This window comes from Dermacentor andersoni, chromosome 11 (genome assembly GCF_023375885.2).
Source record: "Dermacentor andersoni chromosome 11, qqDerAnde1_hic_scaffold, whole genome shotgun sequence".
Lineage (NCBI taxonomy): Eukaryota > Metazoa > Arthropoda > Arachnida > Ixodida > Ixodidae > Dermacentor > Dermacentor andersoni.
In genome coordinates this window covers 2,107,241-2,133,023 of record NC_092824.1, presented here as the reverse complement: position 1 = coordinate 2,133,023, position 25,783 = coordinate 2,107,241, and the positions used below count along the sequence as shown (strand labels likewise).

The window sequence follows — 25,783 nt, the reverse complement described above, 5'->3', positions numbered from 1 at the left end:
AATCCAGTTTCGGCCCAGCAGCGTCGGCGACGACCCCTTGGTTAAGCAGAGGGGAAGGGTTGCCTCCCTGTCGCCTAAGCGAACGCTGACCTGTCCTGACCCTGGACCTGGGAGAGCTGCCCGGAGTAGCTGCGCAACATCACACCCGAAGCCTCGACGGACATGCCGGGGAAAGTACGCTCGAAGAGTTTCGAGACCATTGCTGACACGCTGGCCCCTGTGTGCAGCTCCATGGAAATGGGGTGCCCGCAGATTTCGACGGTCAGCATGTACGGCCGCACAGACGACGGTACAAAGCCTGTGTGCCACATGTCGGCCACGGTGTGGAGCCTGGCCGCGGAAGAACTTCAGCCTGCTGCCGCACGTCCCGCACCCTCGCGACGGCTACCCTGGCGGCGGGCTCGTGTGGTACCTGGGCTTGAACCAAGCTTCTGCTGCTGTTTGCTGTTCGTCCTCCCCCTTTGGCATACACGTGCCAGGTGCCCAGTTTTCCCGGACGTGAAGCATCGTGCTTGAGAGAACTGGCACTGTGAGGGGGAGTGGGCGCCACCACAACGACCGCAGGTGCTGCCCTTTGTCGCCAACTTGTTGACCACCGCTTTCGCCGACGGTGAGCCAGTCACACGGACAATCTCGCCGGAGTCCTTGGCGGCAGCTTCCGTTGCCAGCGCTGCCTTCACGGTGTCGTCCAGTGAGGGGGTCGGGAAGCTCCAGGAGTCGTGTCTGCGTGGCGGGGTTGTTGAGACCGCAGGCGACACGTGAGACTCTCCATCAACGTGAGACTCTCCAGTGTGCCTTGAATAGACTGGATGACAGGCCATTTACGACAAAAGTGGTATACTCCAAGCAGCGGGACCCGGAGGAGCGGCGTCGCTCGGCATTTTGGCGAGCTGAAGCAGGAAACATTGACACGAGTCAAGCGACATGCCTACAGATAATAAAGGGCACCCATTGGCTGTCTCGATCCCAGATGCTGCCTGTAGATGGCGTTGCGATGCAGTTTGCTGTTGCTCCGGCTCCCGCTGCGTGGAGTATACGCGTAGTGCGCGCCGATGGACGCGCCACTGGTGGCGGCCTTGCTCAGAACACAAGGGAGAGGAGCCAGCCGCGCGCTGTAGTTTGTTGTGTCGTTAATAGTGCTTCTTTGTCTTATTCACGTTTTCAGAGCACAACAGGCAACACCCTTCTCATGTGTGTGGTGGCCAAAGTTCGAGGAATGTCGAAGAATTGTTGCGCGGTGGGGGGCTCAAATACCGGCAAAAACGTGCCGGCGATACGGTTCTAATCATTCCCCGCAAAGCCTCATCATGTGAGCAACGGTAGCAATGGGTCGTCGCTTCGGCGGGAAATATCTTGTTCTCATCCTTTCCATTGTCGTTTCGGTGTTTTTTTCTACTCGATCGTAGTTAGACGCGTAAGCGACGAAGTTCGTCTGCAGTGCAGCATGCGGTTTAAAGGCATTTCGCTAAAGTTCGGAATGCAGTTTGCTGCTTCTTTACCGCGTTGCGCTAGCTAGGCAACACGACTGCGCGAGCGCATTGTATTGTATGTTAGAGCTACTGAAGTTTGCAAGAACTGAAATTCTTGATTTTATGTGGCCCGGTAAATCCTCGCACCAGCTGTCGCGCACTTCATGTTTTTACATTTATCTTATGCCTGGCTTCGCACATGTTTAACTGTTGCTAGTTGCTTCACGCATAACTCTTGCTAATTCTTTTGACCTGCGAAGTTTTCACTCTGCATCGTTTGTAAAAGGTATACATCACGCTGTCTTATGTGAATGATACCAAGCAAGTACTTCTTTAACAGCTTTATTCTTTTCGCCCGAGCGAATCTTAGATATCGTGGTTTTTTGGGAAATGTGTTTAGAAAATAGGTAGTTCAGGGCGAGAATTCTTAATAGTTGCAGCATATGGTATTTTTGTTCCATTTTTCGCTGATAAGTTCGCGTCACGTTTGAGAAGTCAACACACCTCGATGCTGTCTGAGCAGACTTAACACGCCGAGTGACTTGTTTGTTTCACAACGTAGTCCCTGCTTGCATGTGAATTTTGTACTCAACTGAATTCTTTCTTATTATGCTTACACCGCAAAGAACTAAACCCGACCTTGCCGCCAGCGCTCATTTACTTCGGCTGGCGCTGCTCTGCCTTTAAATATATCATGTGGCACCTCTCTACAGTAACATTTAAAAAAAAGTACTGAAAAATTTGTCAGATTTTAGGTTTGTATGTTTCCAAGCAGTTCCCTTGGGGAACTTAAAATTGCAAGAACTGCAGCGGCAGCGGCTGTTCACCGGCGTATGAAGTAGAATGGAACCGGTGGTACAGCGCTAACACGCGCTTTTGTAAACCCGTGCGTTTCGTGACTTATTTGACTAGTGTACGCGTTTCCATCAATAAAGTCGCAATTAGTCTTCTAGAGGCGACTTTAACTGCCCTTATTCGGCGATGCCACATATATTCATCGGCAGGAAAATCACAATGGCATATGCAGACATCGCACCGTGCGGGTTTGTTTGATATAAGTCTGCACTAACGACGGGTGCTTATTATTGAGGTACAGAAGCAGCATTACGGCAAAGGTAGAATTTTAAAAAACGATCACGACATCGCATTATTAAACAAAATTTATCGGCTAGTTTCCAGGAGCTCCACTTTATGTAAATGGGGTTCATGGCGTTTTGTCTGCGGGGCACACCTGGCACGTATCTGCACCATATTGTCCCAAACACCGGTAACATCGCCTTCATACTCGCTCCCACAGAGGTGAGTGTTTTCCCTACAGCTGTAGCCGCAGAATAAGCTGTCTGGCACCGGAACAAAAGAGAAATCGCAGCCGCGAACTGCAGCCATCCTTGCTGCAAAGGGTTGTCGTCTGCTACGGCTCCCGCGCGTACTGTTGGAAGCGCCCGCTAGGTGGCTATCAGTGGCGCCTCTGTAGGCGGTGCACGAGGTGTATGCGATATTTGTCGGTGCCTGTACATGATAAGTCAGCGGCAGAGCGCCGACGAAGGATTCGGCGCAGTTTTTCACACATCGGCTGAGGCAAGTTTCCATGCAGTGTAGCAAAGGAGGGCGTGGGTACACAAAACTGAGTAAGCTTTTCTGCCCCGCCAGATATAGTAGGGCGGGGCAAACGGGGTGAAGGTGAGGTGAGGACGCTGTATGGACGACGTGAAAGAAGCAGCTTTATCACAGCAGCGAGGATCCACCGTGGCGCGTTGTACCAGGATACGAAGCACTAGATCAATGTCGGTGGTGCGTGGCGTTGCCATTTACGGCCAACGCTTAAGCGGTACTCGCACCTTGCCCAATACTTTGCGAAGTCAAAGGTGTGGCGTCGTACCGGTGCCGCAGCATGACACGTCTGCCCAACGCGCGTGTATGCACGCATAACTATGTGTGTGTATGCGCACACCGGAAGAAAACAGCAACAGCGGCAATCCTGTCTTCAGTGCAAAGCGGGTGGTGGTACCTATGTCTATAGAAGAGAAAAAATTGACGGCCTAAATAAAGATTCGCGGCTAACAGCAAGCACATTTAATTTTTGCCTTTTAAATGCAACAAACCTCATGGCAAATATTAACTAATTTGAATCAGTACAGAACCGTAGTGCTCATTTTATTCCGCCAGATTGTTCCCGCTCTTGAAGTGTGTCATCCATCAAACACACTTTGAAACTTCCTAACGCTTCTCTGCACAGAAAAGTGTTCATTTATTTTTATTTCATAAGATTTCTCATAATCGACATCTGAAAAAAATGACCTTCTTAGTGAGCCATCTTATCTGTCTTGTCGTACTAATCACCGTCATAAAGCTCAAGTTCATTTTTTCCCACATACTAGCTTATTTGATGATTCATTCTTGCCAAAGACATCGCAGGAATGAAACCACCTGCCCACCTCCGTCGTCACCATTTCAAGTGCTCCTGCATTTAAATCCTTCCTTCCTGGCACCAATTAAATTGCGCCATTGAAATTCACCAAATACCATAATGCGGTGGTATTTAGAGTGCCAAAGTAAGAACGCCTGTGTGAGTGAAGTTTGGGAAGCCGGTCACGTGGTAAAGAGAAGAGGTAAATCCGTTGTTGCAGGCTATTATTGTGTGTACTAGCGGCTAACAATGATAACAATCGCGTAATTTTTTTCTCCACTCCCTTCAATAACGCCTTCAGGCATTCAAGGTAATGAAATAACTAAATAAATAAATAAGTAAATAAATAAATAAATAAATAGATAAGTAAATAAATAAATAAATAATGCTTTCTCCTTTCTTACGTGTTTAATAAGGAGCCCCCGATTAGTGAGAACTTTGCAGTAGACGTACCTGGAGGTGAGGAAGACAATGAGCGTGAGTCCCGTGAGGAGAAGAAGCACACAGCAGGCCATTATTCGGATCACCATCACAGACTGGGCAGCTCCACCACCGGACTCCTCCTCCCCGGGCTCGATGGACTGCGGGGTGATCAACACGACCGGTACTGCTTATACTTCCTCTGATACTGCAGCCTCCCACAAAGCTCAATGTCCTTTTGTTCATTGTCGGCTCACGAGAAAAAGATAATGACGCAACTCTTCCTGCCAACAATTAAATTGCGCCATTGAAATTCACCAACTGTCTTAAAGCGTTGCCATTAGGAGTGCCAAAGCAGAAACGCTTATGTTTGTTAAGTTTGGGAATTAACGCAGCAAGCTGGGCGAGTTGGTGATTGAACATGTTCCTATGGGTGAGCAGCGCAACCCGGACGAAGGACGAGAGGAAGTACACAATACGAGCGCAGACTAACAACTGGTTTATTATTTCAAGCAGCAGACTATAATATACAGAAAATGTAGAAAATGTAAGCACGTGTAAAGTGACGTTGACAAGGGTGTTAGCCTATCTTGCCATTCAAAAAACCAGTTTCTTTATCGTGCAGAGTGATAGAAGTCTGGCTGACGCATGCGCCTGAGTTCACATGCATGAAGTAGGCTTCTACTATCTCGCGGTTAATTTGATGCATATTTTTATACAATATTTCCGTTTGTTCAAACATGGGTTCGCATGAGCAAACTCTACAATGCGCGGCCAGATTAGAACCTGTTTCATTCCTGATCGCACCTTGGTGCTCCCTAAGGTGGATGGTAAGGCAGCGTCCCGTCTCCCCAAAGTACATTTTGCCGCATATCATATTGACCGCAAATAAAGACGGGGATAGAGGGAGAGCTGTTTATTATATTATGATGTTTATTATATTATACTACCTTATGTCAGCTGTCTTACGCTTGTCGATTAACTTGAAAAGTTCTGCCAGTTCTATTCTAGCTGTAAGGTTAGAGGCTTTCATACATTGGCGTTTCTTGATCAGATCTTTCGTGTACTGCAATAGCTTACTGGTATCCTGTCTAACGGAGTTACCACCGACTTCTATTGCACACTCCTTAATGATGCCCGTAAGGTTGTCGTTCATTGCTTCAACACTAAGGTCCTCTTCCCGTGTTAAAGCCAAATACCTGTGTTCTAGTTTGATCCGGAAGTCCTCTGTTTTCCCTCTTACCGCTAACTCATTGATCGGCTTCTTATGTACCAGTTTCTTCCGTTCCCTCCTCAAGTCTAGGCTAATTCGAGTTCTTGCCGTCCTATGGTCACTGCAGCGCACCTTGCTGAGCACGTCCACATCTTGTATGATGCCAGGGTTAGCGCAGAGTATGAGGTCTATTTCATTTCTAGTCTCGCCGTTCGGGCTCATCCACGTCCGCTTTCGGCTATCTCGCTTGCGGAAGAAGGTATTCATTATCCGCATATTATTCTGTTCCGCAAACTCTACTAATGACTCTCCCCTGCTATTCCTAGTGCCTATGCCATATTCCCCCACTGCCTTGTCTCCAGCCTGCTTCTTGCCTACCTTGACATTGAAGTCGCCGATCAGTATACTGTATCTTGTTTTGACTTTACCCATCGCCGATTCCACGTCCTCATAGAAGCTTTCGACTTCCTGGTCATCATGACAGGATGTAGGGGCGTAGACCTGTATAACCTTCATTTTGTACCTCTTATTAAGTTTCACAACAAGACCTGCCACCCTCTCGTTAATGCTATAGAATCCCTGTATGTTACCAGCTATGTTCTTATAAATCAGGAATCCGACTCCTAGTTCTCGTCTCTCGGCTAAGCCCCGGTAGCACAGGACGTGCCCGCTTTTTAGCATTGTATATGCTTCTTTTGGCCTCCTAACTTCACTGAGCCCTATTATATCCCATTTACTGCCCTCTAATTCCTCCAATAGCACTGCTAGACTCGCCTCACTAGATAACGTTCTAGCGTTAAACGTTGCCAGGTGCAGATTCCAATGGCGGCCTGTCCTGATCCAGGGATTCTTAGCACCTTCTGCTGCGGCACAGGTCTAACCGCCGCCGGGTCAGTTGCTTAGCAGCTGCTGGGGACTGAGTGCCGGGGTTTGATTGTTGTATTCATATGGGAGGCTGTGGCCAAGTACTGCACCAGGGTGGCCAATCCTGCTCTGGTGAGGGAGTGCGTTGCCGGTTCTGGTCACCGGGATCAGTCCGCACTCCAGGCCTGTTTATGCAATTTTATCAACACGCGGATTTTTTTTATCCGGTCCCATCCTTGCAGAGGAGCTTTAACGTTCTTTTGCTGGCCGAGGTGCATCTGCAATATATTAGCTCAAGTGAAGTGCTACACGAAGACGTCAATTTTTGCTCTTGTAACTAAAAGTGGCTAACACATCACAACTGTTTAGCAAGTTTTGCATTGATGTGCTTGCGACCACGGAAGTGAGCCTGCAGCAAGCCTAACGATAACTTCCGTAGTGACCCTACTGCAAGTCTCGCTGCAGCCGACCTCGTTCATCCTTTGCACGCTTGAGAGCAGCACAATAGCAGTGTACAAGCGCCCCGTCACCTGGTATTTATGCATATTTCGCAGGCTTTCTTTTGAACGCGGAAAAAAGCCTATAACTGAAATGATGTATCATTTCAGTTACACGAATTATAACACAGCTCAACCCTTTAGAACGACAGAAAGCTGAGCTAGTTGGTAAGGATTCATTATGCAAAATAGAAGTGAGGCGTGCAGACAGGGCACAAGAGTAGAGAAGTGGACAACACGAACGCCGACTATCAACTGAAGGGGGCACTGAGGCGAAAAAAGAAAGAGGACACAAAACTCATCTGCGCATGCTCAGGAATAGTAACACCACGTGTCAGTCGAGTACACGTGCCGGCCTACGTGAGAGATAACTGTTAAGGTACTTAATCTCTTCCTTACGTAAAGTAATCGAAGGCTGACTCACGCACGCACTTCCACCAATATAGATATGCCATGCCTCTACCATAAGAGGCGTATCTTCATTCTTATGTCTGTACAATATCGCGCATTCATCTAACTCTGGCGTGCAGTTACAATCTCGGCAATGTAGCGAAAGATTAGAAGGCGATCCACCGGTTAACGACCTTTTATGTTCCATTAGCCTCTGATTGATACACCGTCCCGTTTGCCCTACGTAGAACTGGCCACAGCTAAGGGGAATTTTATAGACCACACCCATACGACAGTCAGTAAAACAGTTGTTCTTATTGTGCTTCACTGGACAAATATCTGTTAGTTTTTTGCCTTTTACCCGCTCCTTTTTATTCTGTACGGCAGCGCATATCTTACCTAGCTTATTGGGAGCAGTGAAAGCAGCATTAACATCATATCTACTAGCAACTTTTTTAAGCCTGTGCGACACTGAATGAATATACGGAATAGCCACTACTCTTTTTTTGCTATTACTGCTTTCTGTAATCACGTCCGTCCCTCTCGAAACTTCCGGAGCTTCAACAAAGTAAGAGGAAACACCTTTCTAATAATTTGCCGTCAAATAACGTACTGGTTCTTGGAGATGCCATCGTGAGTGATAACCATAGAAGAACCTTTGCTTTAGGTCCTAAGCACTGTTTTAAGCCTAACGTAAAACCCGTTGACGTTTTAAACATACCGCGCTGCATAACCAGGTTCGTCCCGGAAGAAGAACGCTCACGCTGTATTTTGGATTCCATTGCTAGCATTAAACAACCAGATTCTCATTTTAAGACGCCTGACTCTGTGCGACCGTTAGTTGATTACCTTGTGGAGCATAAACTTAAAACAGTAATATCTGACAAGGAAGGTTATTTCGTAATTATGCCAGATGACATGTTTTCAGAAAAGCGATTTCAGCCATAGAAAAGAATTTGCAGCCAGTAAAACTCAAGCCGTGGGTAGTTAAGCAACGTGCGGTTGACATCTTGTCAAGACATAATCTTGATAGGCTTGTCTGTAATGTCAAGAAAGCAGAATCCCTCACCTTAGAACTGTTTTTCTCGGCTAAGACCCATAAACAAGAAATTCCTTTTCGTGCTATAGTGTCAGAGAAAGGGACGTGGCAGGTCTGTGTCGGTAGTTACCTATAAAGCTGCCTAGCTTCTCTAGTTTTTTCAGACCCCTTTTGCTTGCGTAATTCTCAGGCACTAGTTCAGTATTTGAGAGAGGAAAATCCTGGTGATTGTGCAGCTTTTAGTAGGGATATCGAAGACCTGTATTATTCCTTACCACATGACGGGTTGCTAAATTCCGTAAATGAGTGCATTAAAGAACAAGTGCAAGAGTCGGCTTTTATTGACAGATGCGGTGTTTCCACGGGAGCTTTTCTAGAAATTCTTTCAATGTACTTGAAGTCGACGCTGATTGGCTGGAGAGATGGCGTTTTTCTGCAGAAATCAGGCATTTGTATTGGCTCAAAGGTTGCCCCTATTCTTAGCAACATTTACCTGAGTAAGGTTGACAACTGCTTACAGAAAGCCTTAGGTGATAGTGTTATCAAGATATTTCGTTACATTGATGATTACCTGATTTTCTGCAATTGGGAAGAATTCGATTCCGCTGCTACCTCAGTGAGTGAGCAATTTAAACTTTATGGGGGAGGATTAAAGTTTACCAAGGAATTTCCTCAGCGACGCTTAATTCAGTTTCTTGACATTTCCTTGATCTTCGAACAAAATCATGTTTGTTGGCAGTACTCCCCAAGATCTTCGAAGCCGTTGCTAAACTTTCAATCCAAGCACTCTAAATTAGTAAAAAATGGAATTGCCATGTCGTGCCTTAAGTCTTCCCTCACCAGATCCTGCATGCACAAAATGAGCGCCAGTTTTAATGCGCAGGTCCGGCGCCTATTAGAAACAGGTTATCCTAGTGTAGCGGTGGCCACTGTGGCTGAGCGCCTAAAGAAGTCAGTTTCGAGAGGGACGGACGTGATTACAGAAAGCAGTAATAGCAAAAAAAGAGTAGTGGCTATTCCGTACATTCATTCAGTGTCGCACAGGCTTAAAACAGTTGCTAGTAGATATGATGTTAATGTTGCTTTCACTGCTCCCAATAAGCTAGGTAAGATATGCGCTGCCGTGCAGAATAAAAAGGAGCGGGTAAAAGGCAAAAAACTAACAGATATTTTTCCAGTGAAGCACAATAAGAACAACTGTTTTACTGACTGTCGTATAGGTGTGGTCTATAAAATTCCCCTTAGCTGTGGCCAGGTATACGTAGGGCAAACGGGACGGTGTATCAATCAGAGGCTAATGGAACATAAAAGGTCGTTAACCGGTGGATCGCCTTCTAATCTTTCGCTACATTGCCGAGATTGTAACTGCACGCCAGAGTTAGATGAATGCGCTATATTGTACAGACATAAGAATGAAGATACGCGTCTTATGGTAGAGGCATGGCATATCTATAATGGTGGAAGTGCGTGCGTGAGTCAGCCTTCGATTACTTTACATAAGGAAGAGATTAAGTACCTTAACAGTTATCTCTCACGTAGGCCGGCACGTGTACTCGACTGACACGTGGTGTTACCATTCCTGTGCATGCGCAGATGAGTTTTGTGTCCTGTTTCTTTTTTCGCCTCAGTGCCCCCTTCAGTTGATAGTCGGCGTTCGTGTTGTCCACTTCTCTACTCTTGTGTCCGGTCTGCACGCCTCACTTCTATTTTGCATAATCAACCCTTTACATGTTCTTAGGTTTCATTTCATTTTATTTCCTTAAAGATCCCGTAGTAGGGGTATTACATAAGGGGTGGGAATACAACATATACAAACAAGTGTTATAATGCATTCGATTCTGTAAATAAGGCGTTGTTACATCTTGAACAAATTGTGAAGAGCAGGTGACGGCAGCGATTTGACGAGGAAGACCATTCCAGTCTTTAGATGCTCGGTAGAAAAATGAGGCTGAAAATGTATTTGTGCGTGAATGTGGTTGTGCTACCTGCTGGGGATGGCCAATGCGTCGTGACCGGCGCGTTGGGGAAACAATGTATGGTGGTCGATTAAGCGTCCAATAGTAGAACCTGTGGAAGAGGGAAAGGGTGGCAATGCGGCGACGAAGATTAAGCGATAAGCGATAAGGAAGAAGCGATAACGACGAAGCGATAAGGAAGATTCTCTTTTTAAAGATGATGTGCTGATGTTGTAAGAGTATGTGGAATGAATATACCTGGTGGTGCGATTTTGAACTGCCTCGAGGGTATTGGCGAGATATGATTGATGCGGATCCCAGATGGCAGATGCGTATTCTAGTTTCGTTCTTACCAATGATCTATAGGCTAACAGTTTTACATGCGATGGAGCGAGGCGAAGGTGACGTCTTAGAAATCCCAATGTCTTGTTAGCCGATGAAATAACATTAGTAACATGCGCATTCCAGGTTAGATCATTAGTCAAGGTGATACCTAGGTATTTGTAGGATTCCACTGATTCCACAGTGACGTCACCAATCCGATAAGAAAGCGAAGAGGGTGATGACGACGGGTAAACGAGACAAGTTTGTATTTATTAGAGTTGAGTTCCATCAGCCAAATATCACACCATTCTTGTACCCGGTGAAGGTCGAATTGAAGAGTTATTTGGTCAGTGATGGTATTGACTGCACGGTAAATAACGCAGTCATGGGCAAACATACGAATAGGCAGGACACATGCAAGGGTAAATCGTTAATATAAAGTAAGAAAAGAAGGGTGCCAAGGACGGACCCCTGTGGTGCGCCTGATGTGACGAGTGTAATGTTTGAAGCGTGCTTATTAAATGAGACATGCTGTGAGAGGTTAGTTAAAAATTGCTCAAGCCATTTTAGGATATCAGGATGCAAATGCAAACGAGAAAGTTTTAGTAATAGGCGTTAATGTGCGATTTTGTCAAACGCTTTCGCGTAATCCAAAAATATGGCGTCTGTTTGTATGTTACGGTCAAGATTAGCATGAACATCATGAAGAAATTGTGCAAGCTGGGTCTAGCAAGAACGGCCCCTACGGAACCCCTGCTGTGAAGGATGAAAGAAGTCGTTACCGTCTAGAAAGTTCATAATATGAGAGTAGATTACATGCTCCATGATGTTGCAGAGAACACTTGTCAATTAGATGGGGCAGTAATTTAGGGGAGAATTTTTGTTGCCCGATTTGTAGACTGGAGTAACCTTCCCCATCCTCCACTCGTGTGGCATGGTGCCTGTGGAAAGCGACTGTGAAAATAAGAAATATAAAAACTCTACAGAAATGGGTTTCGTGTTCTTTAGTAGTTTAGAGTTAATGTCATCGATGCCAGATGATGAAGACAACTTAATATTTTCTGTCACAGATAAAAGCCCACGTACTGTGAATGTGATGGCTGACATGTTGCATTGTATATTTGTGGTTGGCGGCGTTGGGGGTGTGTCCATTTTATTCGTGAAGAATGAAGAAAGCGCGTTGTTGAACATATTAGCGCACGTTAAATCTGTCACTGATTCACCCAGCTCCTTAGTAAGATTATTGATACGCGCTTTTTTGGAGTTTATCACGTGCCAGGGTTTTCTTGGATTAGTAAGTAAAATATTTGGGAGGTCATAGTGAAAAAAGGTTCGCTTGGCATCGCGAATTCCGATTAAGTACGCAGCTTCAGCAGCGTAATATTCCTCCCACGCAACTGAGCTTGTCTTAAGTTTAGCGTGGCGATAACGGAGCTTCTTTTTTCTAGTCGTTTTAAGGATCTCGCAAACCATGGTATTTGCCGATTGGATCGAATGTTTATCCTGGGAATAAATTGGTTCTTTAGTTCACATAGTTTGCGTTTAAACAACAGCCAGTTATCATGAATCGAATGGTTATGAAATTCATCTGCAAAGGTAGTAAAGGATGCGTTTAATTCAGTATTTATAGCCTCACAGTTACCTTTGTCATATAAACAAATTGTCTTCTCGCGCATATCGCGTGGTGGGGCAGCGAAAGTGAAGGCAGCATGAATAACTTTGTGATCGCTAATCTCACGAAGATATGTAAGGAATGTTAAGCTTTCAGGATGACTGGTTAGTATAAGATCTAAAATATTGGCAGATGCCCCGACATACGGATAGGCTCCAGTACTAGCTGTGTTAAATTGTAATTTAAACACACTTCTATAAAGTCGCTCGCTTCAGTTTGGTTTGTTAGTAAAGCAGTGCCATTGTGCCAGTTAATGTCGGGAAAATTAAAATCTCCTAAAAGGAGAATAATAGCATTGAGATGCTTTGAAGTAATTTCATTTGTAAGTTGTTTAAGATATTAGAAAAGTCCGGTTGATGGTGAGGGGGTCGATAACAAACACCTAGCAGTACTCTTTGTGGGGAACATTGACATTTTAAACACAGTGTTTCCAAGTGGCTTTCAACGTCAACTCGTGTGCACGACAATCGTTCGCTCACGGCAATCAGAACACCTCCGCCACGTGCGTCTCTCCGATTGCATCGATAAACGTCGAAGTTGGGAAAATCGGCCAGGACTTCTGCGTCACTGATTTCTTTTGTAAGCCACGTTTCTGTTACTGGCGGATGATGACATAAGATTTGATACGTGTTCACGCTTTGGCAGAAAGCTGCGTATGTTCGTGAAAATTACTGAAACAGACAAATAATTACGTGGGATGGGAGGGCGAGTTCTTATATTCGTGGGATAATGCGATTGCTATGCTGTTTCTTTGACGGTCTGTGATGTCTCGACAACTATGTAGCGTTTAGTAGCCATGTGCAATATTTTGTAACGCAATGAAAAGGGAGCAGATTTTGCTTTCGCAAAAGCAACAAGGTGCCTGCGGGCGTTCTGTACAGCCTTAGAAAAATCTTCGCCGACACTGTGTTCAGTGCCTTTGAACTTTCGGCCATTTAATAGGACAGTCTCTTTTGTCTTAAAGTACGTAAATTTAACAATTCGAGGGCGACGGCGCCCAGTGGTATGCCTCCCGAGAGGATGTGCTCGTTCAATTTCTTTTGTATCGATGTTAATGTTGAGGTGCTGAGAGCACAGCTGGGTTACGGCTTCTTCAGACTGGTAGAATGTTTCCGAGAGATTAGTATCAGGAACTCCAAAAAAGATTAGGTTATTTCTACGTGATCAGTTTTCAGCGTCATCCATACGCCGTTCCAAGCAAGTGGCCAGGTCAGCAATTTTAGTAGTTTCTGCTTTTACGGCTTCGATTTCATTTCGCAACGGGCTGATGCTATGGCAAAGTTTTTCGACTACTGTCACTAGGGAAGCCAAATTGGTACAATCTTATTCGTTGCCAGTAGTTGGTTCTTAATGCCTTTCATTTCTGCGATTATTTCTTTTTGGCCGGCTGATAGTTTTTGCAGCTCTTTCAGTACAAGGTCAGCACTATCGGGACCCGGGTTAGACTCGATGCCTCCTGACAAGAGAAGCAAGGACCGAATGGCAGAAACACTCTCACCAGCAATAGCAACACAGCACCGGGGGCTCGGCAGCTGCACCAGAAGATAATTGCTAAACTTCTTTGCAAAAAGATAACACTTCTTAGAAACCTGCGTGGCGGAGAACAGCGGGTTAGTTGTCGGCATTGTGGTACAGCAACCGAGCCCATAGAGCGGTGTCGACAATCGCGGCAGCTTTATACTTGGCGGGAGCCCTAGTGTCAGTGCGGATGGGACCTTTCACAGGGAATCCAGCATCCAGATGTCGCATGGTGGCGCTGACACAGATGAGGTTGCAGAGTCGATTCCGATGGCGTAGGCGCAAGATGGCGTATAAGGTGACCACGCGCCCGTTTCATTGATGAGGGGAAGCAGCGCATATGCCACTGGCGTGTTGATAACCGGAGTTATCGGTGATGACAGCTGATCATGGGTGACGATAGCTACGAGCACCTGCGTGGCGAAGTGCAACGGGTTAGTCGTCTGCATTGTGGTACAGCAACCGAGCCCACCTTCAACAGACGCAGATGAAGCCGTTGCACATATGCAACCGACACTCATCACTTTAAATATGATGACCCAAACCTTCATGAGCATATTTGTCACATCCATGCAACAGCACAAGTAGGAATTGTTGCGACTGGGGGTCCGAAAATATGAAATGTACTTTGGTCGTGGAGAAGTAAGGGAACGTGGGGCTGGGGCCGATATCCAGGACGCTTTACAAGCAAACTTATATTACTTATTTACAAGGAAATTCAGAGTAGTACAAAAAATTTCAAGAAGTTACAGCAGCTGAAGGCTCCAGCCATCCGTTGCTCTTTTTATCCCCTCCATGGTCATTGTTCAGTCGCCTCACCCAATCTGGCGTCAGGAGACCGATGACCTCAGGTCCCACAAATCCGGTGGTTTGTTGCCCTTTCCCTCCGAAGGGAGCTTTGTCGGAAACACATGCACACCACTGGGCACAAACAGGGCATGGGGTTAAGCACACAAAAGTTCAATCAATCAAAAGTTTATTTCACCAGAAAATTCTGGGCAGTCTTCAGGGCTAAAAGCTGCTCTGGGCAGCTTGACTGAGTCCCTGAAGACCCTTACATTGGCAGCATCCGACGTTCACAGCACATATATGCATATGAAATCATAATTATAACATGTGAGCAATACTGTAACAAGTTTACGTAAGGCTCACTTGAAGTTAACATACAGAGTTGCAGCAGGGTTCACATTAATTGTTTTATACAGCATAAAATAAACATCATCGTTTAAAGACTTTTGACTGTACAAGAAAAAAAAGAAAAAAAAAAAGATGTAAATAAAAATAAAATTCTGTTTATTTAACAGGTTTCACAAACAATAAAGAGTAAAAATAGCACTGATAACAGACATCGCGCAACGATGACAGGACCAAAAAAAAAGAAAAAAAAAAAGAAAAAAAAATGCAATAAGTACAGGATGGGCAAAAGCCACGCAAACAAGACACATGCACGCCATCCCAAAGATAACTATGCGACCTCTATTTACGACATTGATGTGAAGAACTGACATAGCTGCCGTTGTCTAGCAGTAGTTAGTTCAGGAAATTCGTTTAGAATAGATGGTAAATTGAAGTGGAGTGCCTGTGAGTTGTAGGTGGTTCGGTAACGAGGAACAGACCATGTGAAGGTATGTCGCGTAAGCCTATTAGGGTAGTTAGGTGTTAGGTTTGATATAGTTACAAGGAATTCTTTATAAGTGTTTGAAAAGAAGAAGGATCGCAAAATCCGAAATTTGTATAAGTGCTGTACCCGTATGATGCCATATTCCTGAAACACCGTTTCAGTTGAAGCCAGGTAGGAAATGTTTGCAACATGGCGAAGAATCTTTTTTTGTAAAAGCAAGATTTTATTTAAGTTCCGTTTAGTTGTGGTAGCCCAGACTAGACTACAGTAGTTAATATAGGATGCGAACAGTGCGTAATACACTTGAAGTTTTACCTTTGAGGGGGTCCGGACTGACCCCGTCTCCGGCGTGGACGTGCCAATTTCGGTGGCTGGCAGGTGGAGGGTACAGTTGATAACATAACAGAAACATAAAGGCTGAAAATAAAGGTACATTTCGCCAAGTGCATCAAAACAGAAAAAAAAGAACCAAACAATACAAATGATGCGTGAAAGAGCAGGTTCTTCTTTAGCCAATGAAGGTTCATTTTCAAATAATGATGTCGGGCAAGTAACTTCAGCGACGTGGTGGTGAAGGACGTTCCAATCTGATGCTGTGTGGCGAAATAAAGACGAAGAAAAAGCAGTGGTATGGGAGTGAGGCCGTAGGACTTGCAATGGGTGCCCAGTTTCTAGCGATATGGGTGCGGCTGGTGTGGCTCGTGGTTTAGTGAACTGTACAAAAACTTATGAAAGAGGCAAAGGCTGGCTGTAGCGCGATGACGTGCAACGGGCTGTAGATCAGATTTTGCTCTTAAGGATGATACGCTTACGTCGTATGGGTAGGATAAATGGATGTATCAGACGACGCGCTTTTGAAAGGACTTGATTGAGTTGACGAGAGAGACTTCATATGGGCTCTAGGCGGGGGATACGTACTTAACTTTCGGCCTGATTGGTGATTTTGGAAAACTATTAATCCTAATCAACGGATTGTGATATCACTTATCAATAGCTCTAGACTTCCGATCCCTCAGACTAAGGTTGCAGATCTTCTTAAGACAACATTTAGTTCAGTTTTTACTAGTGAATTACCTGACGGCTTGCCCGATCCACCATTCTTCGCATATCCGCTCATGCAATATATCACACTCGATGCCATCGGTATTGTCAAAATAACTGAATCATTGAATAACTCGTCATCTACAGCAGTAGACGTTATCAATGCCAAAGTGCTAAAAAATACTAAACATATGTGTAGCCTGTTTTTATCACTCATATTCCAGGAATCACTTAACAGTGCTTCAATTCCACATGACTGGCAGGTGGGCAAGGTCATTCCAGTCTTCAAGAAAGGAAGCCGATCATTACCGAGTAACTACCGCCCTATTTCCATAACAAGCGTGTCTTGTAAAATAATGAAACATATTTTATAGTCGCATATTGCTAACTTCCTAACATGCGCCAATTTTCTTCACCCAAGTCAACACGGTTACCGCAAAAATTATTCCTGTGACACCCAACTTGCTCTTTTCTTGCACGACTTGCATTTAAATATAGATCGTAACACCCCGACTGACACAATATTTTTATATTTTGAAAAAGCGTTCGGTAAGGTCCCTTATGGTCGTCTCTTAATAATGTTATCCCGTCTTAACATTGATCCTTGTGTTTTAAGCTGGATTCGAGGGTTTTTAACTAACCGTCAGCAGTTCGTATACACTAACACACACTCTTCATCCTTAACACCCGTGCTTTTAGGCGTACCTCAAGGTACCGTAGTTGGTCCCCTCCTTTTCTTAATATACATCAATGACCTGCCTTGTATTATTTCTTCTCATATCCGACTCTTCGCAGATGATTGTGTGGTTTACCGAGCAGTTACTAACCACACCGACCATTTGGCGTTGCAAAACGACCTATCGCGCATACAAAACTGGTGTAACACTTGTCTCATGGCAATAAATGTAGCTAAAACCCTGTTAATGTCTATTCATCGTCGTCGTAATTACGATAAGGCTAATTATAGCATCAATAACACGCATACTGCAATAACTAATTCATTCAAATATCTTGGTGTGGATATCTCGCGTGACTTAACTTGGACCTGTCATGTTAACCACATAATAAATTCTGCTAATCGTACTCTAGGTTATCTACGCCGTAACCTTCCTCTATTAGACAACTTGCTTTTCTAACCTTTGTGCGGCCCAAGCTAGAGTATGCCAATGCTATTTTTGACCCCAACCAGAATAAAGTTATTAACGCCCTCGAGTTGGTTCAGAACCGCACGACACGATTTATTCTGCCAACTTATTCGTACAATTCAAGCATCTCAGCCCTAAAAGCCCAAATAAACTTACCCTCTTTAGCCTCACGCCGTAGAATAGCAAGTCTTAACCTTTTTCATAATTTTTTTTAATTCTTTGCCTTTTGACAACCCGTACATAAAAAAAAGCGCATCGCATTGCCCACACTAGTCACTCTAACACAGTATATCCCCCACAAGCCCATACCGTGACTTTTCAGCAATCATTTTTTCTGCGCACAACACGATACTGGAATGGCCTGCCCACCGAAGTTGCCACTATCATCGACCCACTTGCATTCAAGCGACTCATCGAAAGTATCCCTTTGCAATTTGTAGTATCTATCCTTGTCACTAACCCCCCCCCCCCCCTCCCTCATGTAATTTATTTTCTCTATTTATTAATTTTTACTGCAATCCCGGGAACGGGTTATAGCAGGGTGAGAAAAAGAATTAAGCAGTTTCACAAAAATGGCAAGATGTAAACAAAAGAAATAAGGGTGCAGGTTAAAGCTCTGCAGCCAGCATCAGGAATACATTTGAACAAGTTATTAAACAGTCAAAAATTAAACACACAATAGAACAGTAAAGTGATGAAATGCAGTAACACAAACTAGGTAATATGTTGAGCGAATAACGTCAATGACGGTTGCAACGCTTCATTGTTATTGAGGTTATTCCAATCGGTAATAGTTCGTGGAAGAAATGAGTACTTAAAACAGTTGTGGCGACACACTCCGCGCATATTTCTGCGCACCCTCCATCTTCTTATCATCTGGCCCAGCATAACACAGCTGCACGCTGGACTGCATGGTCGATAAAACTTAGCGCCACCACCACGTCACCCGAGGTATGCGTCTCCGACGGTGGCTATAAAAACAGGCTGCCTGGCCGAGAAAGACCGCTTTTCTACCTTCCGCTACTGGGACGAACGTAGCGTTGGTATGCCCGTCCGCTGCCATCGTTAGTCGAATAAAGAATCGTTACGCTTTTATGTTGGGATTCGTCCTTCGGCAGACACGACATCCCACACAGTTATTACGGATGCGAAAAGGAGTTAAAGTTAGCTGATGTCGTTGTCGGGTCGCATACCCAGACGAAAAATTGAACTAAATGGGTGAGTTCAGTTCTGTAGTGTCCTTTAAGTAATTGGTGCATGAATTTAAGTCTTGCAGAACGATTTCGCTCATTTATTGTCGGCAGACCAGCTTTGATTAAAAGATGTGTTATCGATCTACGTCGGTAATTATTATATATGTATCGAGCAGCCCTCCTTTGAACCCTCCCTTCTTTGTTTATGTTAGTCTCCACAAGAGACCTTTGAGGAAATAAATGATTTGAAAGCAAAGAGTTTTACGTTCTGCGGGGCGTCACGCGAATGTCTTCTCATGAAGGCGAAAATTCTGCTAGCTGATGAAACTATGCTGAAAATATGCGTGCCCGAAGTGAGATCATGAGAAAGTGTGACGCCTAAGTACTTGAATGATCCTTCAGATTCTATTTGGAAGCCTGCAGTTTGAAGTTTATTGAATGCTTAGTGCAGATACAAAAATATTGATATTTAGTGCAAAAAAGGTCCCATAGTGTAAACCACTGTGGGGGGACCTTTTATAAAGTTAAAACAAAACACCAATACCACTTAACAGCAAAAAACCAGCGAGCTATAAAAATACAGACATGCAAATGCAAATACACAATGAGGAAATAGAATACTACAATGGGAAATATAACATGATAAGGATAAGGCTTAAGCTGAAGTAGAAACGAAGCAAACAGTATTAAGAACGGCATAGTTGAAGTTACGTTTTAAAAGACATATTCAATAAACGTTGGTATAGGTTAAACATGAAATTGCGAAGCTGATTTTTGAATGACGATATGGAAAAGGCACACTTAATCTTAAAAGGCAAAGTATTCCAAAGTTTGATTAAAACAAATGCTACTCTTTGTGAACCATAGTTAGTTCGTTAGGGAGTATAGAATTGTTATTGGAGAAAAAGCGCTTAATATTTGAATTAGTAAGGTGTCGGATAAGAACAAATTTGAGAAGGTTATGGTCTTTAACTGCTTGATAAGCAAATGTGCAGACATTAAATTTGATTAGATTGTCAATATTCAGTACGTGCAGTTCCCGGTACAGATCAGTAACATGTGAACGTCGGTTGCTCCAGGTGAGAATGCGAATGGCTTGACTCTGTACATGTTGGAGGGAAAAAAGGTGGCAATGATATGTTTGACCCCAGGAAGCATTACAATAATTTAGATGACTGTGAATGAATGGATAATATAAGGGGACCAAAGTAGCCAAATCAAAGTAACATCTAGCTTTTACTAATATCCTAGTGCAATAAGAAGTTTTCCGCCATTGGAACGTTTGCTATTGTATAAGAGGACAGGAAAGAGTTACGGCGGTGGGTAAAAGATATATGTTTGAATTTGTTGGCCCAAGGCCGATTGCTTATGATCGAATGACATCCGAAGCGATCGAGCAGCTCCAAGAGTTGGGTGTGCTGGGAAGCGGGAGTTTGGAGTCAAATGACGGAAGGAAGGCCTCTAAGGAGGAAGAATCGGCGGTGGCAACAGGAGTAAGGCTCTCGACGAGAAGAGTTAACGTGTCGTCAGGCAGTTGAGTACAGCAGACGGAATCAATATCGTGAAGCCGACCTACACATTCGCCAGGGCATAAGGCGCGGCTGTGCAAGAAAACCTATTCCCGACATAAATGGCGCTGCAAGAGTTTTCGACTGCGAGAACTGCACAAGGAAGGAAGTTTCTGCGAGAGGTGATGGTTCGGAGGGTGTAAACAGGATGGTGGAAGAGGGAGCATAGCCGCAAGAAAGTTGTACAAAGACAGAAGACAAAGGACTCGTTTGTTTTCCTAATCCGGCACTGGCTAGTAGCCAGTGCCGGATAAAGAAATTTGAGGCCCGCGGCTATATTTTTGCCTTTGGGCAGCAGTAATGCTAACTATGTTGCCAACAACGATCATGGTGATCAGTTAAGGTGTCAAACATTTAAGCTGTTCTAGAGGTGGCGTGCCGTTCTCAAGTTTATTTTTAGATGAAATGATATTTGCCTCTGAACGTACATATACCAGTGCTGAACATCTTGAAGGGGCAGCGAAAGACAACGAAGACAGAAGGCAGGAACATACAGGACAGCGCTGAACTCACAACTAACTTTATTCGAAGGCACACACAAAATTATGTACTACAACGCATAGCCACGTGCTCTCTAATCGATGGCATCATATTCTATGCCTTCGAATAAAGTTAGTTGTGAGTTCACCGCTGTCCTGTGTGTCCCTGCCTTCTGTCTTCGTCTTGTGCTGCCCCTTCGAGATGTTCAACGAGTACTAACAAGCCCACATGTCGATCCTTCTAAAATATACCAGGGCATTTTGCATCTTGATTTATTTTTCATTTATTTACCCTAAAGGCCCAGCTTGGGCATTACATAGGGGGGGGGGGGGGGGGGAGAACAATTGATATACAAAAGGTATAAGGCAACGTGCAAGTAAGTCGAATAGCCTTATTTGAAGTTGTACATGCTATGCAACCTTTACATCGCTTTTCATTCGACATCATATGCCAATAATTCTTACCATTACACAAACAATAATCGTACATCCTCTGACATCTCAACAAAGGCAGGAAGAAACGTTAATGTTTCTAATTTCCCAATGTTTCATTAAGTCCTTGTTTGAATATAATATGGTCAGTTGTTTCGGCTATATTACTTGGAAGATGATTCCATTCCGAAATTGCTAAGTGCAGACAAGAAAACTGCCATAGTTTAGAACGTGCAAATGGCTGTTCGACCTTAAATTCGTGATTAATTCGTGGGAATTTCTTTTTGGCTGGTAAGATGTGTGCCTGAGGGAAGACATTTGAGTGGTTAAAAAGCTGATGCAAGAAAATTAAGCGAGATATCTTTCTTCTAGCCTGCAATGGGATCAGTCTTAGGTCCTCTTTTATTTTGGTGATGCTTGAATGTTGTGAATAGTTACCTGCATTAAATCGCGCTACCTTGTTTTGAAAAGATTCTAATTTGTTAATAAGATGCGTTTGGTGCGGGTTCCATATAAATGAGGCATGCTCAAGCTTTGAACGAAGTATGGTGGTATATGCAAGAAGCTTGGTATCACTATTAGCCTGACGAAGCGTTCGACGAATGAAGCGAAGAGATGTGCATGCCGCGGAAACAATACAACCCACATGATTATGCCAAGAGAAAGTCGGAGAAAGATGAACACCTAGATATTTAAATGATTCTGCAGTTTCTAGAGCCTCACCATTAAGAAAGTATGTGTTTCGTAATTTCACTGCAAGTAGTAAATCTCATGTTTAGCTTTTGAGGTATTTACGCTCATTTGCCAGTCTGAGCACCATCTTTCTATCTTGTTCAAGTCATTTTGTAATTTATCACAGTCAGCCTTAAATTTTAATGGCCGATAGAGAACGCAGTCGTCAGCATATAACCGGATTTGCGAGTCTATACTCTGATGAATATCATTTACAACAATTAAAAATAGAGTGGGTCCCAAAACGGAACTTTGATGCACACCGGACTGAACAGGTTGAAATGACTAACGGACATTATTAATTACGAGAGCTTGTCTGTTACTTAAATATTCTTTAACCCAGTTTCTTAATTTTTCGTCAACATTAATCAGTTTCATTTTATATATGAGGCGGTTATGAGCCACACGGTCAAAAGCGTTAGTAAAATCTATAAATATGACGTGAGTTTGTGTAAGTTCGTGAAGGTTAAGGTGAATGTCTGTAGTTAGTTCAAGAAGCTGGTATTCACATGACCGGCTTCGTTGAAGACCATACTGGTTTGCAAATAGAATGTTGTTGCTAGTCATCTACTTCATGCTTTGAGAAGATAACACGTGTGCAAGTATTTTGCATACAACAGACGTAAGGGACATAGGTCTATAGTTTGTTAGCTCGTTTCTGTCGGCGGTTTCATATATTGGTATCACATGTGTCAATTTCCAGTTGGCATTTCGCCGGTGTCGAAAGACTGTTCTAATAATAGTGTAAGTATGAGAGCAGAATTATGCTTTGTCATTTTTAGTAGCTTAGTAAAAATACCATCAGGACTAGGACTAGAAAACGATGGCAAATGTTCAATATCTTTCACAATACCGTCACTTGTCACAGTAATACATTCCATAAATGGAGAACTGTCAGAAAACTGTGTTGACATATCTAGGGGCTTTTCGTCATCATCATCATCATCCTCATCATCATCATCATCATCACCATCATCATCATCAACCTATTCATGTCCACTGCAGGACGAAGGCCTCTCCCTGCGATCTCCAATTACCCCTGTCCTGCGCCAACCGATTCCTAATAGCACCCACCACTTCCTAATTTCGTCACTCCATCTAGTCTTCTGCCGTCCTCTACTGCGCTTCCCTTCTCTTGGTACCCATTCTGTTGCCCTAATGGTCCAACGGTTATCTAGTCTGCGCATTACATGACCTGCCCAGTGCCATCTTTTTTCTCTTAATGCCTATTAGAATATCGTCTATGCCCGTTTACTCTCTGATCCAAACTGCTCTCTTTCTGTCTGTTAACGCTATACCTAGCATTCTTCCTTCCATCGCTCTTTACGCAGTCCTTAACTTGTTCTCAAGCTGCTTTGTCAGCCGCCGAGTCTCTGCGCCGTATGTCAGCACCGGTAAAATGCAGTGATTGTATACTTTCCTTTTCAATTATAACGGTAAGCTCCCATTCAGGAGCTCGCGATGTCTGCCGCACGCGATCCAACCCATTTTTATTGTTCTGTGAATTTCCTTCTCATGGTCCGGGTTCGCTGTGTCTATTTGACCTAGGTAAACGTACTCCTCCACAGACTCTAGAGGCTGACTTGCGATCTTGAACTCTTGTTCCCTTGCCAGGTTATTTATCGTTATCTTTGTCTTCTGCATAATAATCTCCAGTCCCGCTCTTACACTCCCCTGTTATGGTCCTGAGTCATTTGTTGTAACTCCTCTACGTTGTTGCTGAATAGAACAATGTCATCGGCAAACCGAAGGTTGTTGAGGTATTCGCCGTCGATCTTTACTCCTAAGCCTTCCCAGTTTAATGGCTCGAATACTTCTTCTAAGCACGCAGTGAATAGCATTGAAGAGATTGTGTCTCTTTGTCTGACCCCTTTATTTATAGGTGTCTTTCTACTTTTCTTGTGTAGAATTAAGGTGGCTGTGGAATCTCTGTAGATATTTTCTAGGGTACTCCTCGATTACGCAATGCCTCTATGACTGCTGGTATCTCTACTGAATTAAATGCCGTTTTGTAATCTATCAAAGCCATATAGAGAGGTTTATTGTGCTCTGCGGATTTCTCGATAACCTGGTTAATGATATGGATGTGAGCCATTGTAGAGTAACCTTTCCTGAAGCCAGCCTGCTCCCTTGGTTGACTAAATTCCAGTGTTGTCCTTACTGTATTGGAGAATATTTTGGTAAATATGTTATATAATACTGGGAGTAAGCTAATGGGCCTATAATTTCTTAGTTTTTTAACGTCGCCCTTTTTGTGGATTAGTATAATGTTTCCATTCTTCCAGTTTTCTGAGACCCTTACAGTTGATAGACACTTCGTATAGAGAGCCGCCAGTTTTCCTAGCATTATGTCTCTCCCATCTTTGATTAAATCGACTGTTATTCCATCCTCCCCTGTCGCTTTTCCCCGTTTCATGCCTTGCAAGGGCTTTTTGACCTCATCTATACTTATAGGAGGAGTTTCTGTATACTGCTCATTATTGTTTTGGATAGAGTGCTCCTGAGTCGTCCGGGTATTGTAAAGGTCAGCATAGAATTCTTCCGCTGCTTTTACTATATCTTCGAGATTGACGATGATATTACCCTCCTTATCTTTTAGTGCATACATCTTGATTTGTCTTATGCCAAGTTTCCTTCTCACTTTCATTTCAGGCTGCGTCCCTTTTTCTACGGCTTCTTCAGTCTTTCTCATGTTATAGTTTCGAACATCATTTATTTTCGCCTTGTTGATCAGTTTTGACAGTTCGGCGAATTCTATCTTATCTCTTAAGTTGGACACTTTCATTCTTTGTCGTTTCTTTATTAGGCCCTTGGTTATTTGGGAGAGCTTGCCTACTGGTTGCCTTGGTGCCTTGCCCCCCACTTCAATCGCTGCCTCTGAAGCCAGCGTCGTTACGTTTTCATTCATTACCTCTTAGTCATCATCATCTCTCTGCTCTAAGGCTGCATATTTGTTTGCAAGTACCAGCCTAAATTTGTCTGCTGTTACCCCTACTGCCTCTAAGTTGGCCTGTTCTTTCTTGATCAGTTTTAATCTTTATGTTTAAATTGAGGTGGATCCTGGCCCTCACTGACCTATGATCACTTCATTTTACCCTGCCTAATACTTGAACATCATGCACTATGCTGGGATCGGCAGAAAGTATAAAATCAATTTCATTTCTTGTTTCGTCATTAGGGCTTTTCCAGGTCCATTTTCTGTTGCTACGTTTCCTGAAGAAAGTGTTTATTATTCTCAGCTTATTCCGTTCTGTGAATTCTACCAGCATTTCACCTCTAACGTTTCTAGAATCGACACCGTAGTTGCCAATTGCTTGTTCACCCGCCTGCTTTTTTCCTACTTTTGCTTTGGAGTCCCCCATTACTACTGTATACCGCGTTTGCACTTTTCTCATCGCTAATTCAACGTTTTCTTAAACCTGATCTACTTCCTCATCGTCGTGACTGGACGTTGGAGCGTAGGTTTCTACCATCTTTAATCTATACCTTTTATTGAGTTTGATTACGACTACTGCTACCCTCTGGTTAATGCTGTAGAATTCGTCAATATTGCCCGCTATGTCTTTATGGATTAGGAATCCTACCCCGTATTGCTTCTCATCCGGCGGACCTCTATAGCAGAGGACATGGCCGTAATTCAGCAATGTGTAAGCCTCACCAAGTATTCTAATCTCACTAAGGCCGATAATATCCCAACCAATGCCTGATAGTTCTTCAAGGAGTCCTGCTAAGCTTGCCTCACTCGAGAGGGTTCGGGTGTTAAACGTTGCAAGAGTCAGTTTCCATTGGCGGTCTCTCCGGACC

The 25,783-nt window shown here is 43.9% G+C and overlaps 1 protein-coding gene across 1 annotated transcript in view; it reads right to left on the bottom strand.

Moving 5' to 3' along the window:
• The window catches only part of LOC129381473 (adhesion G protein-coupled receptor B2-like), a 495,955-nt gene extending 491,446 nt beyond the window's left edge, over positions 1-4,509 (bottom strand). The window contains exon 1 of the mRNA XM_072285547.1: positions 4,330-4,509. Coding sequence (XP_072141648.1) covers positions 4,330-4,406 — 77 coding nt within the window. The 5' untranslated portion in view covers positions 4,407-4,509. The remainder of the gene's footprint in view (positions 1-4,329) is intronic.
• Between the last annotated feature and the right edge of the window lie 21,274 nt (positions 4,510-25,783).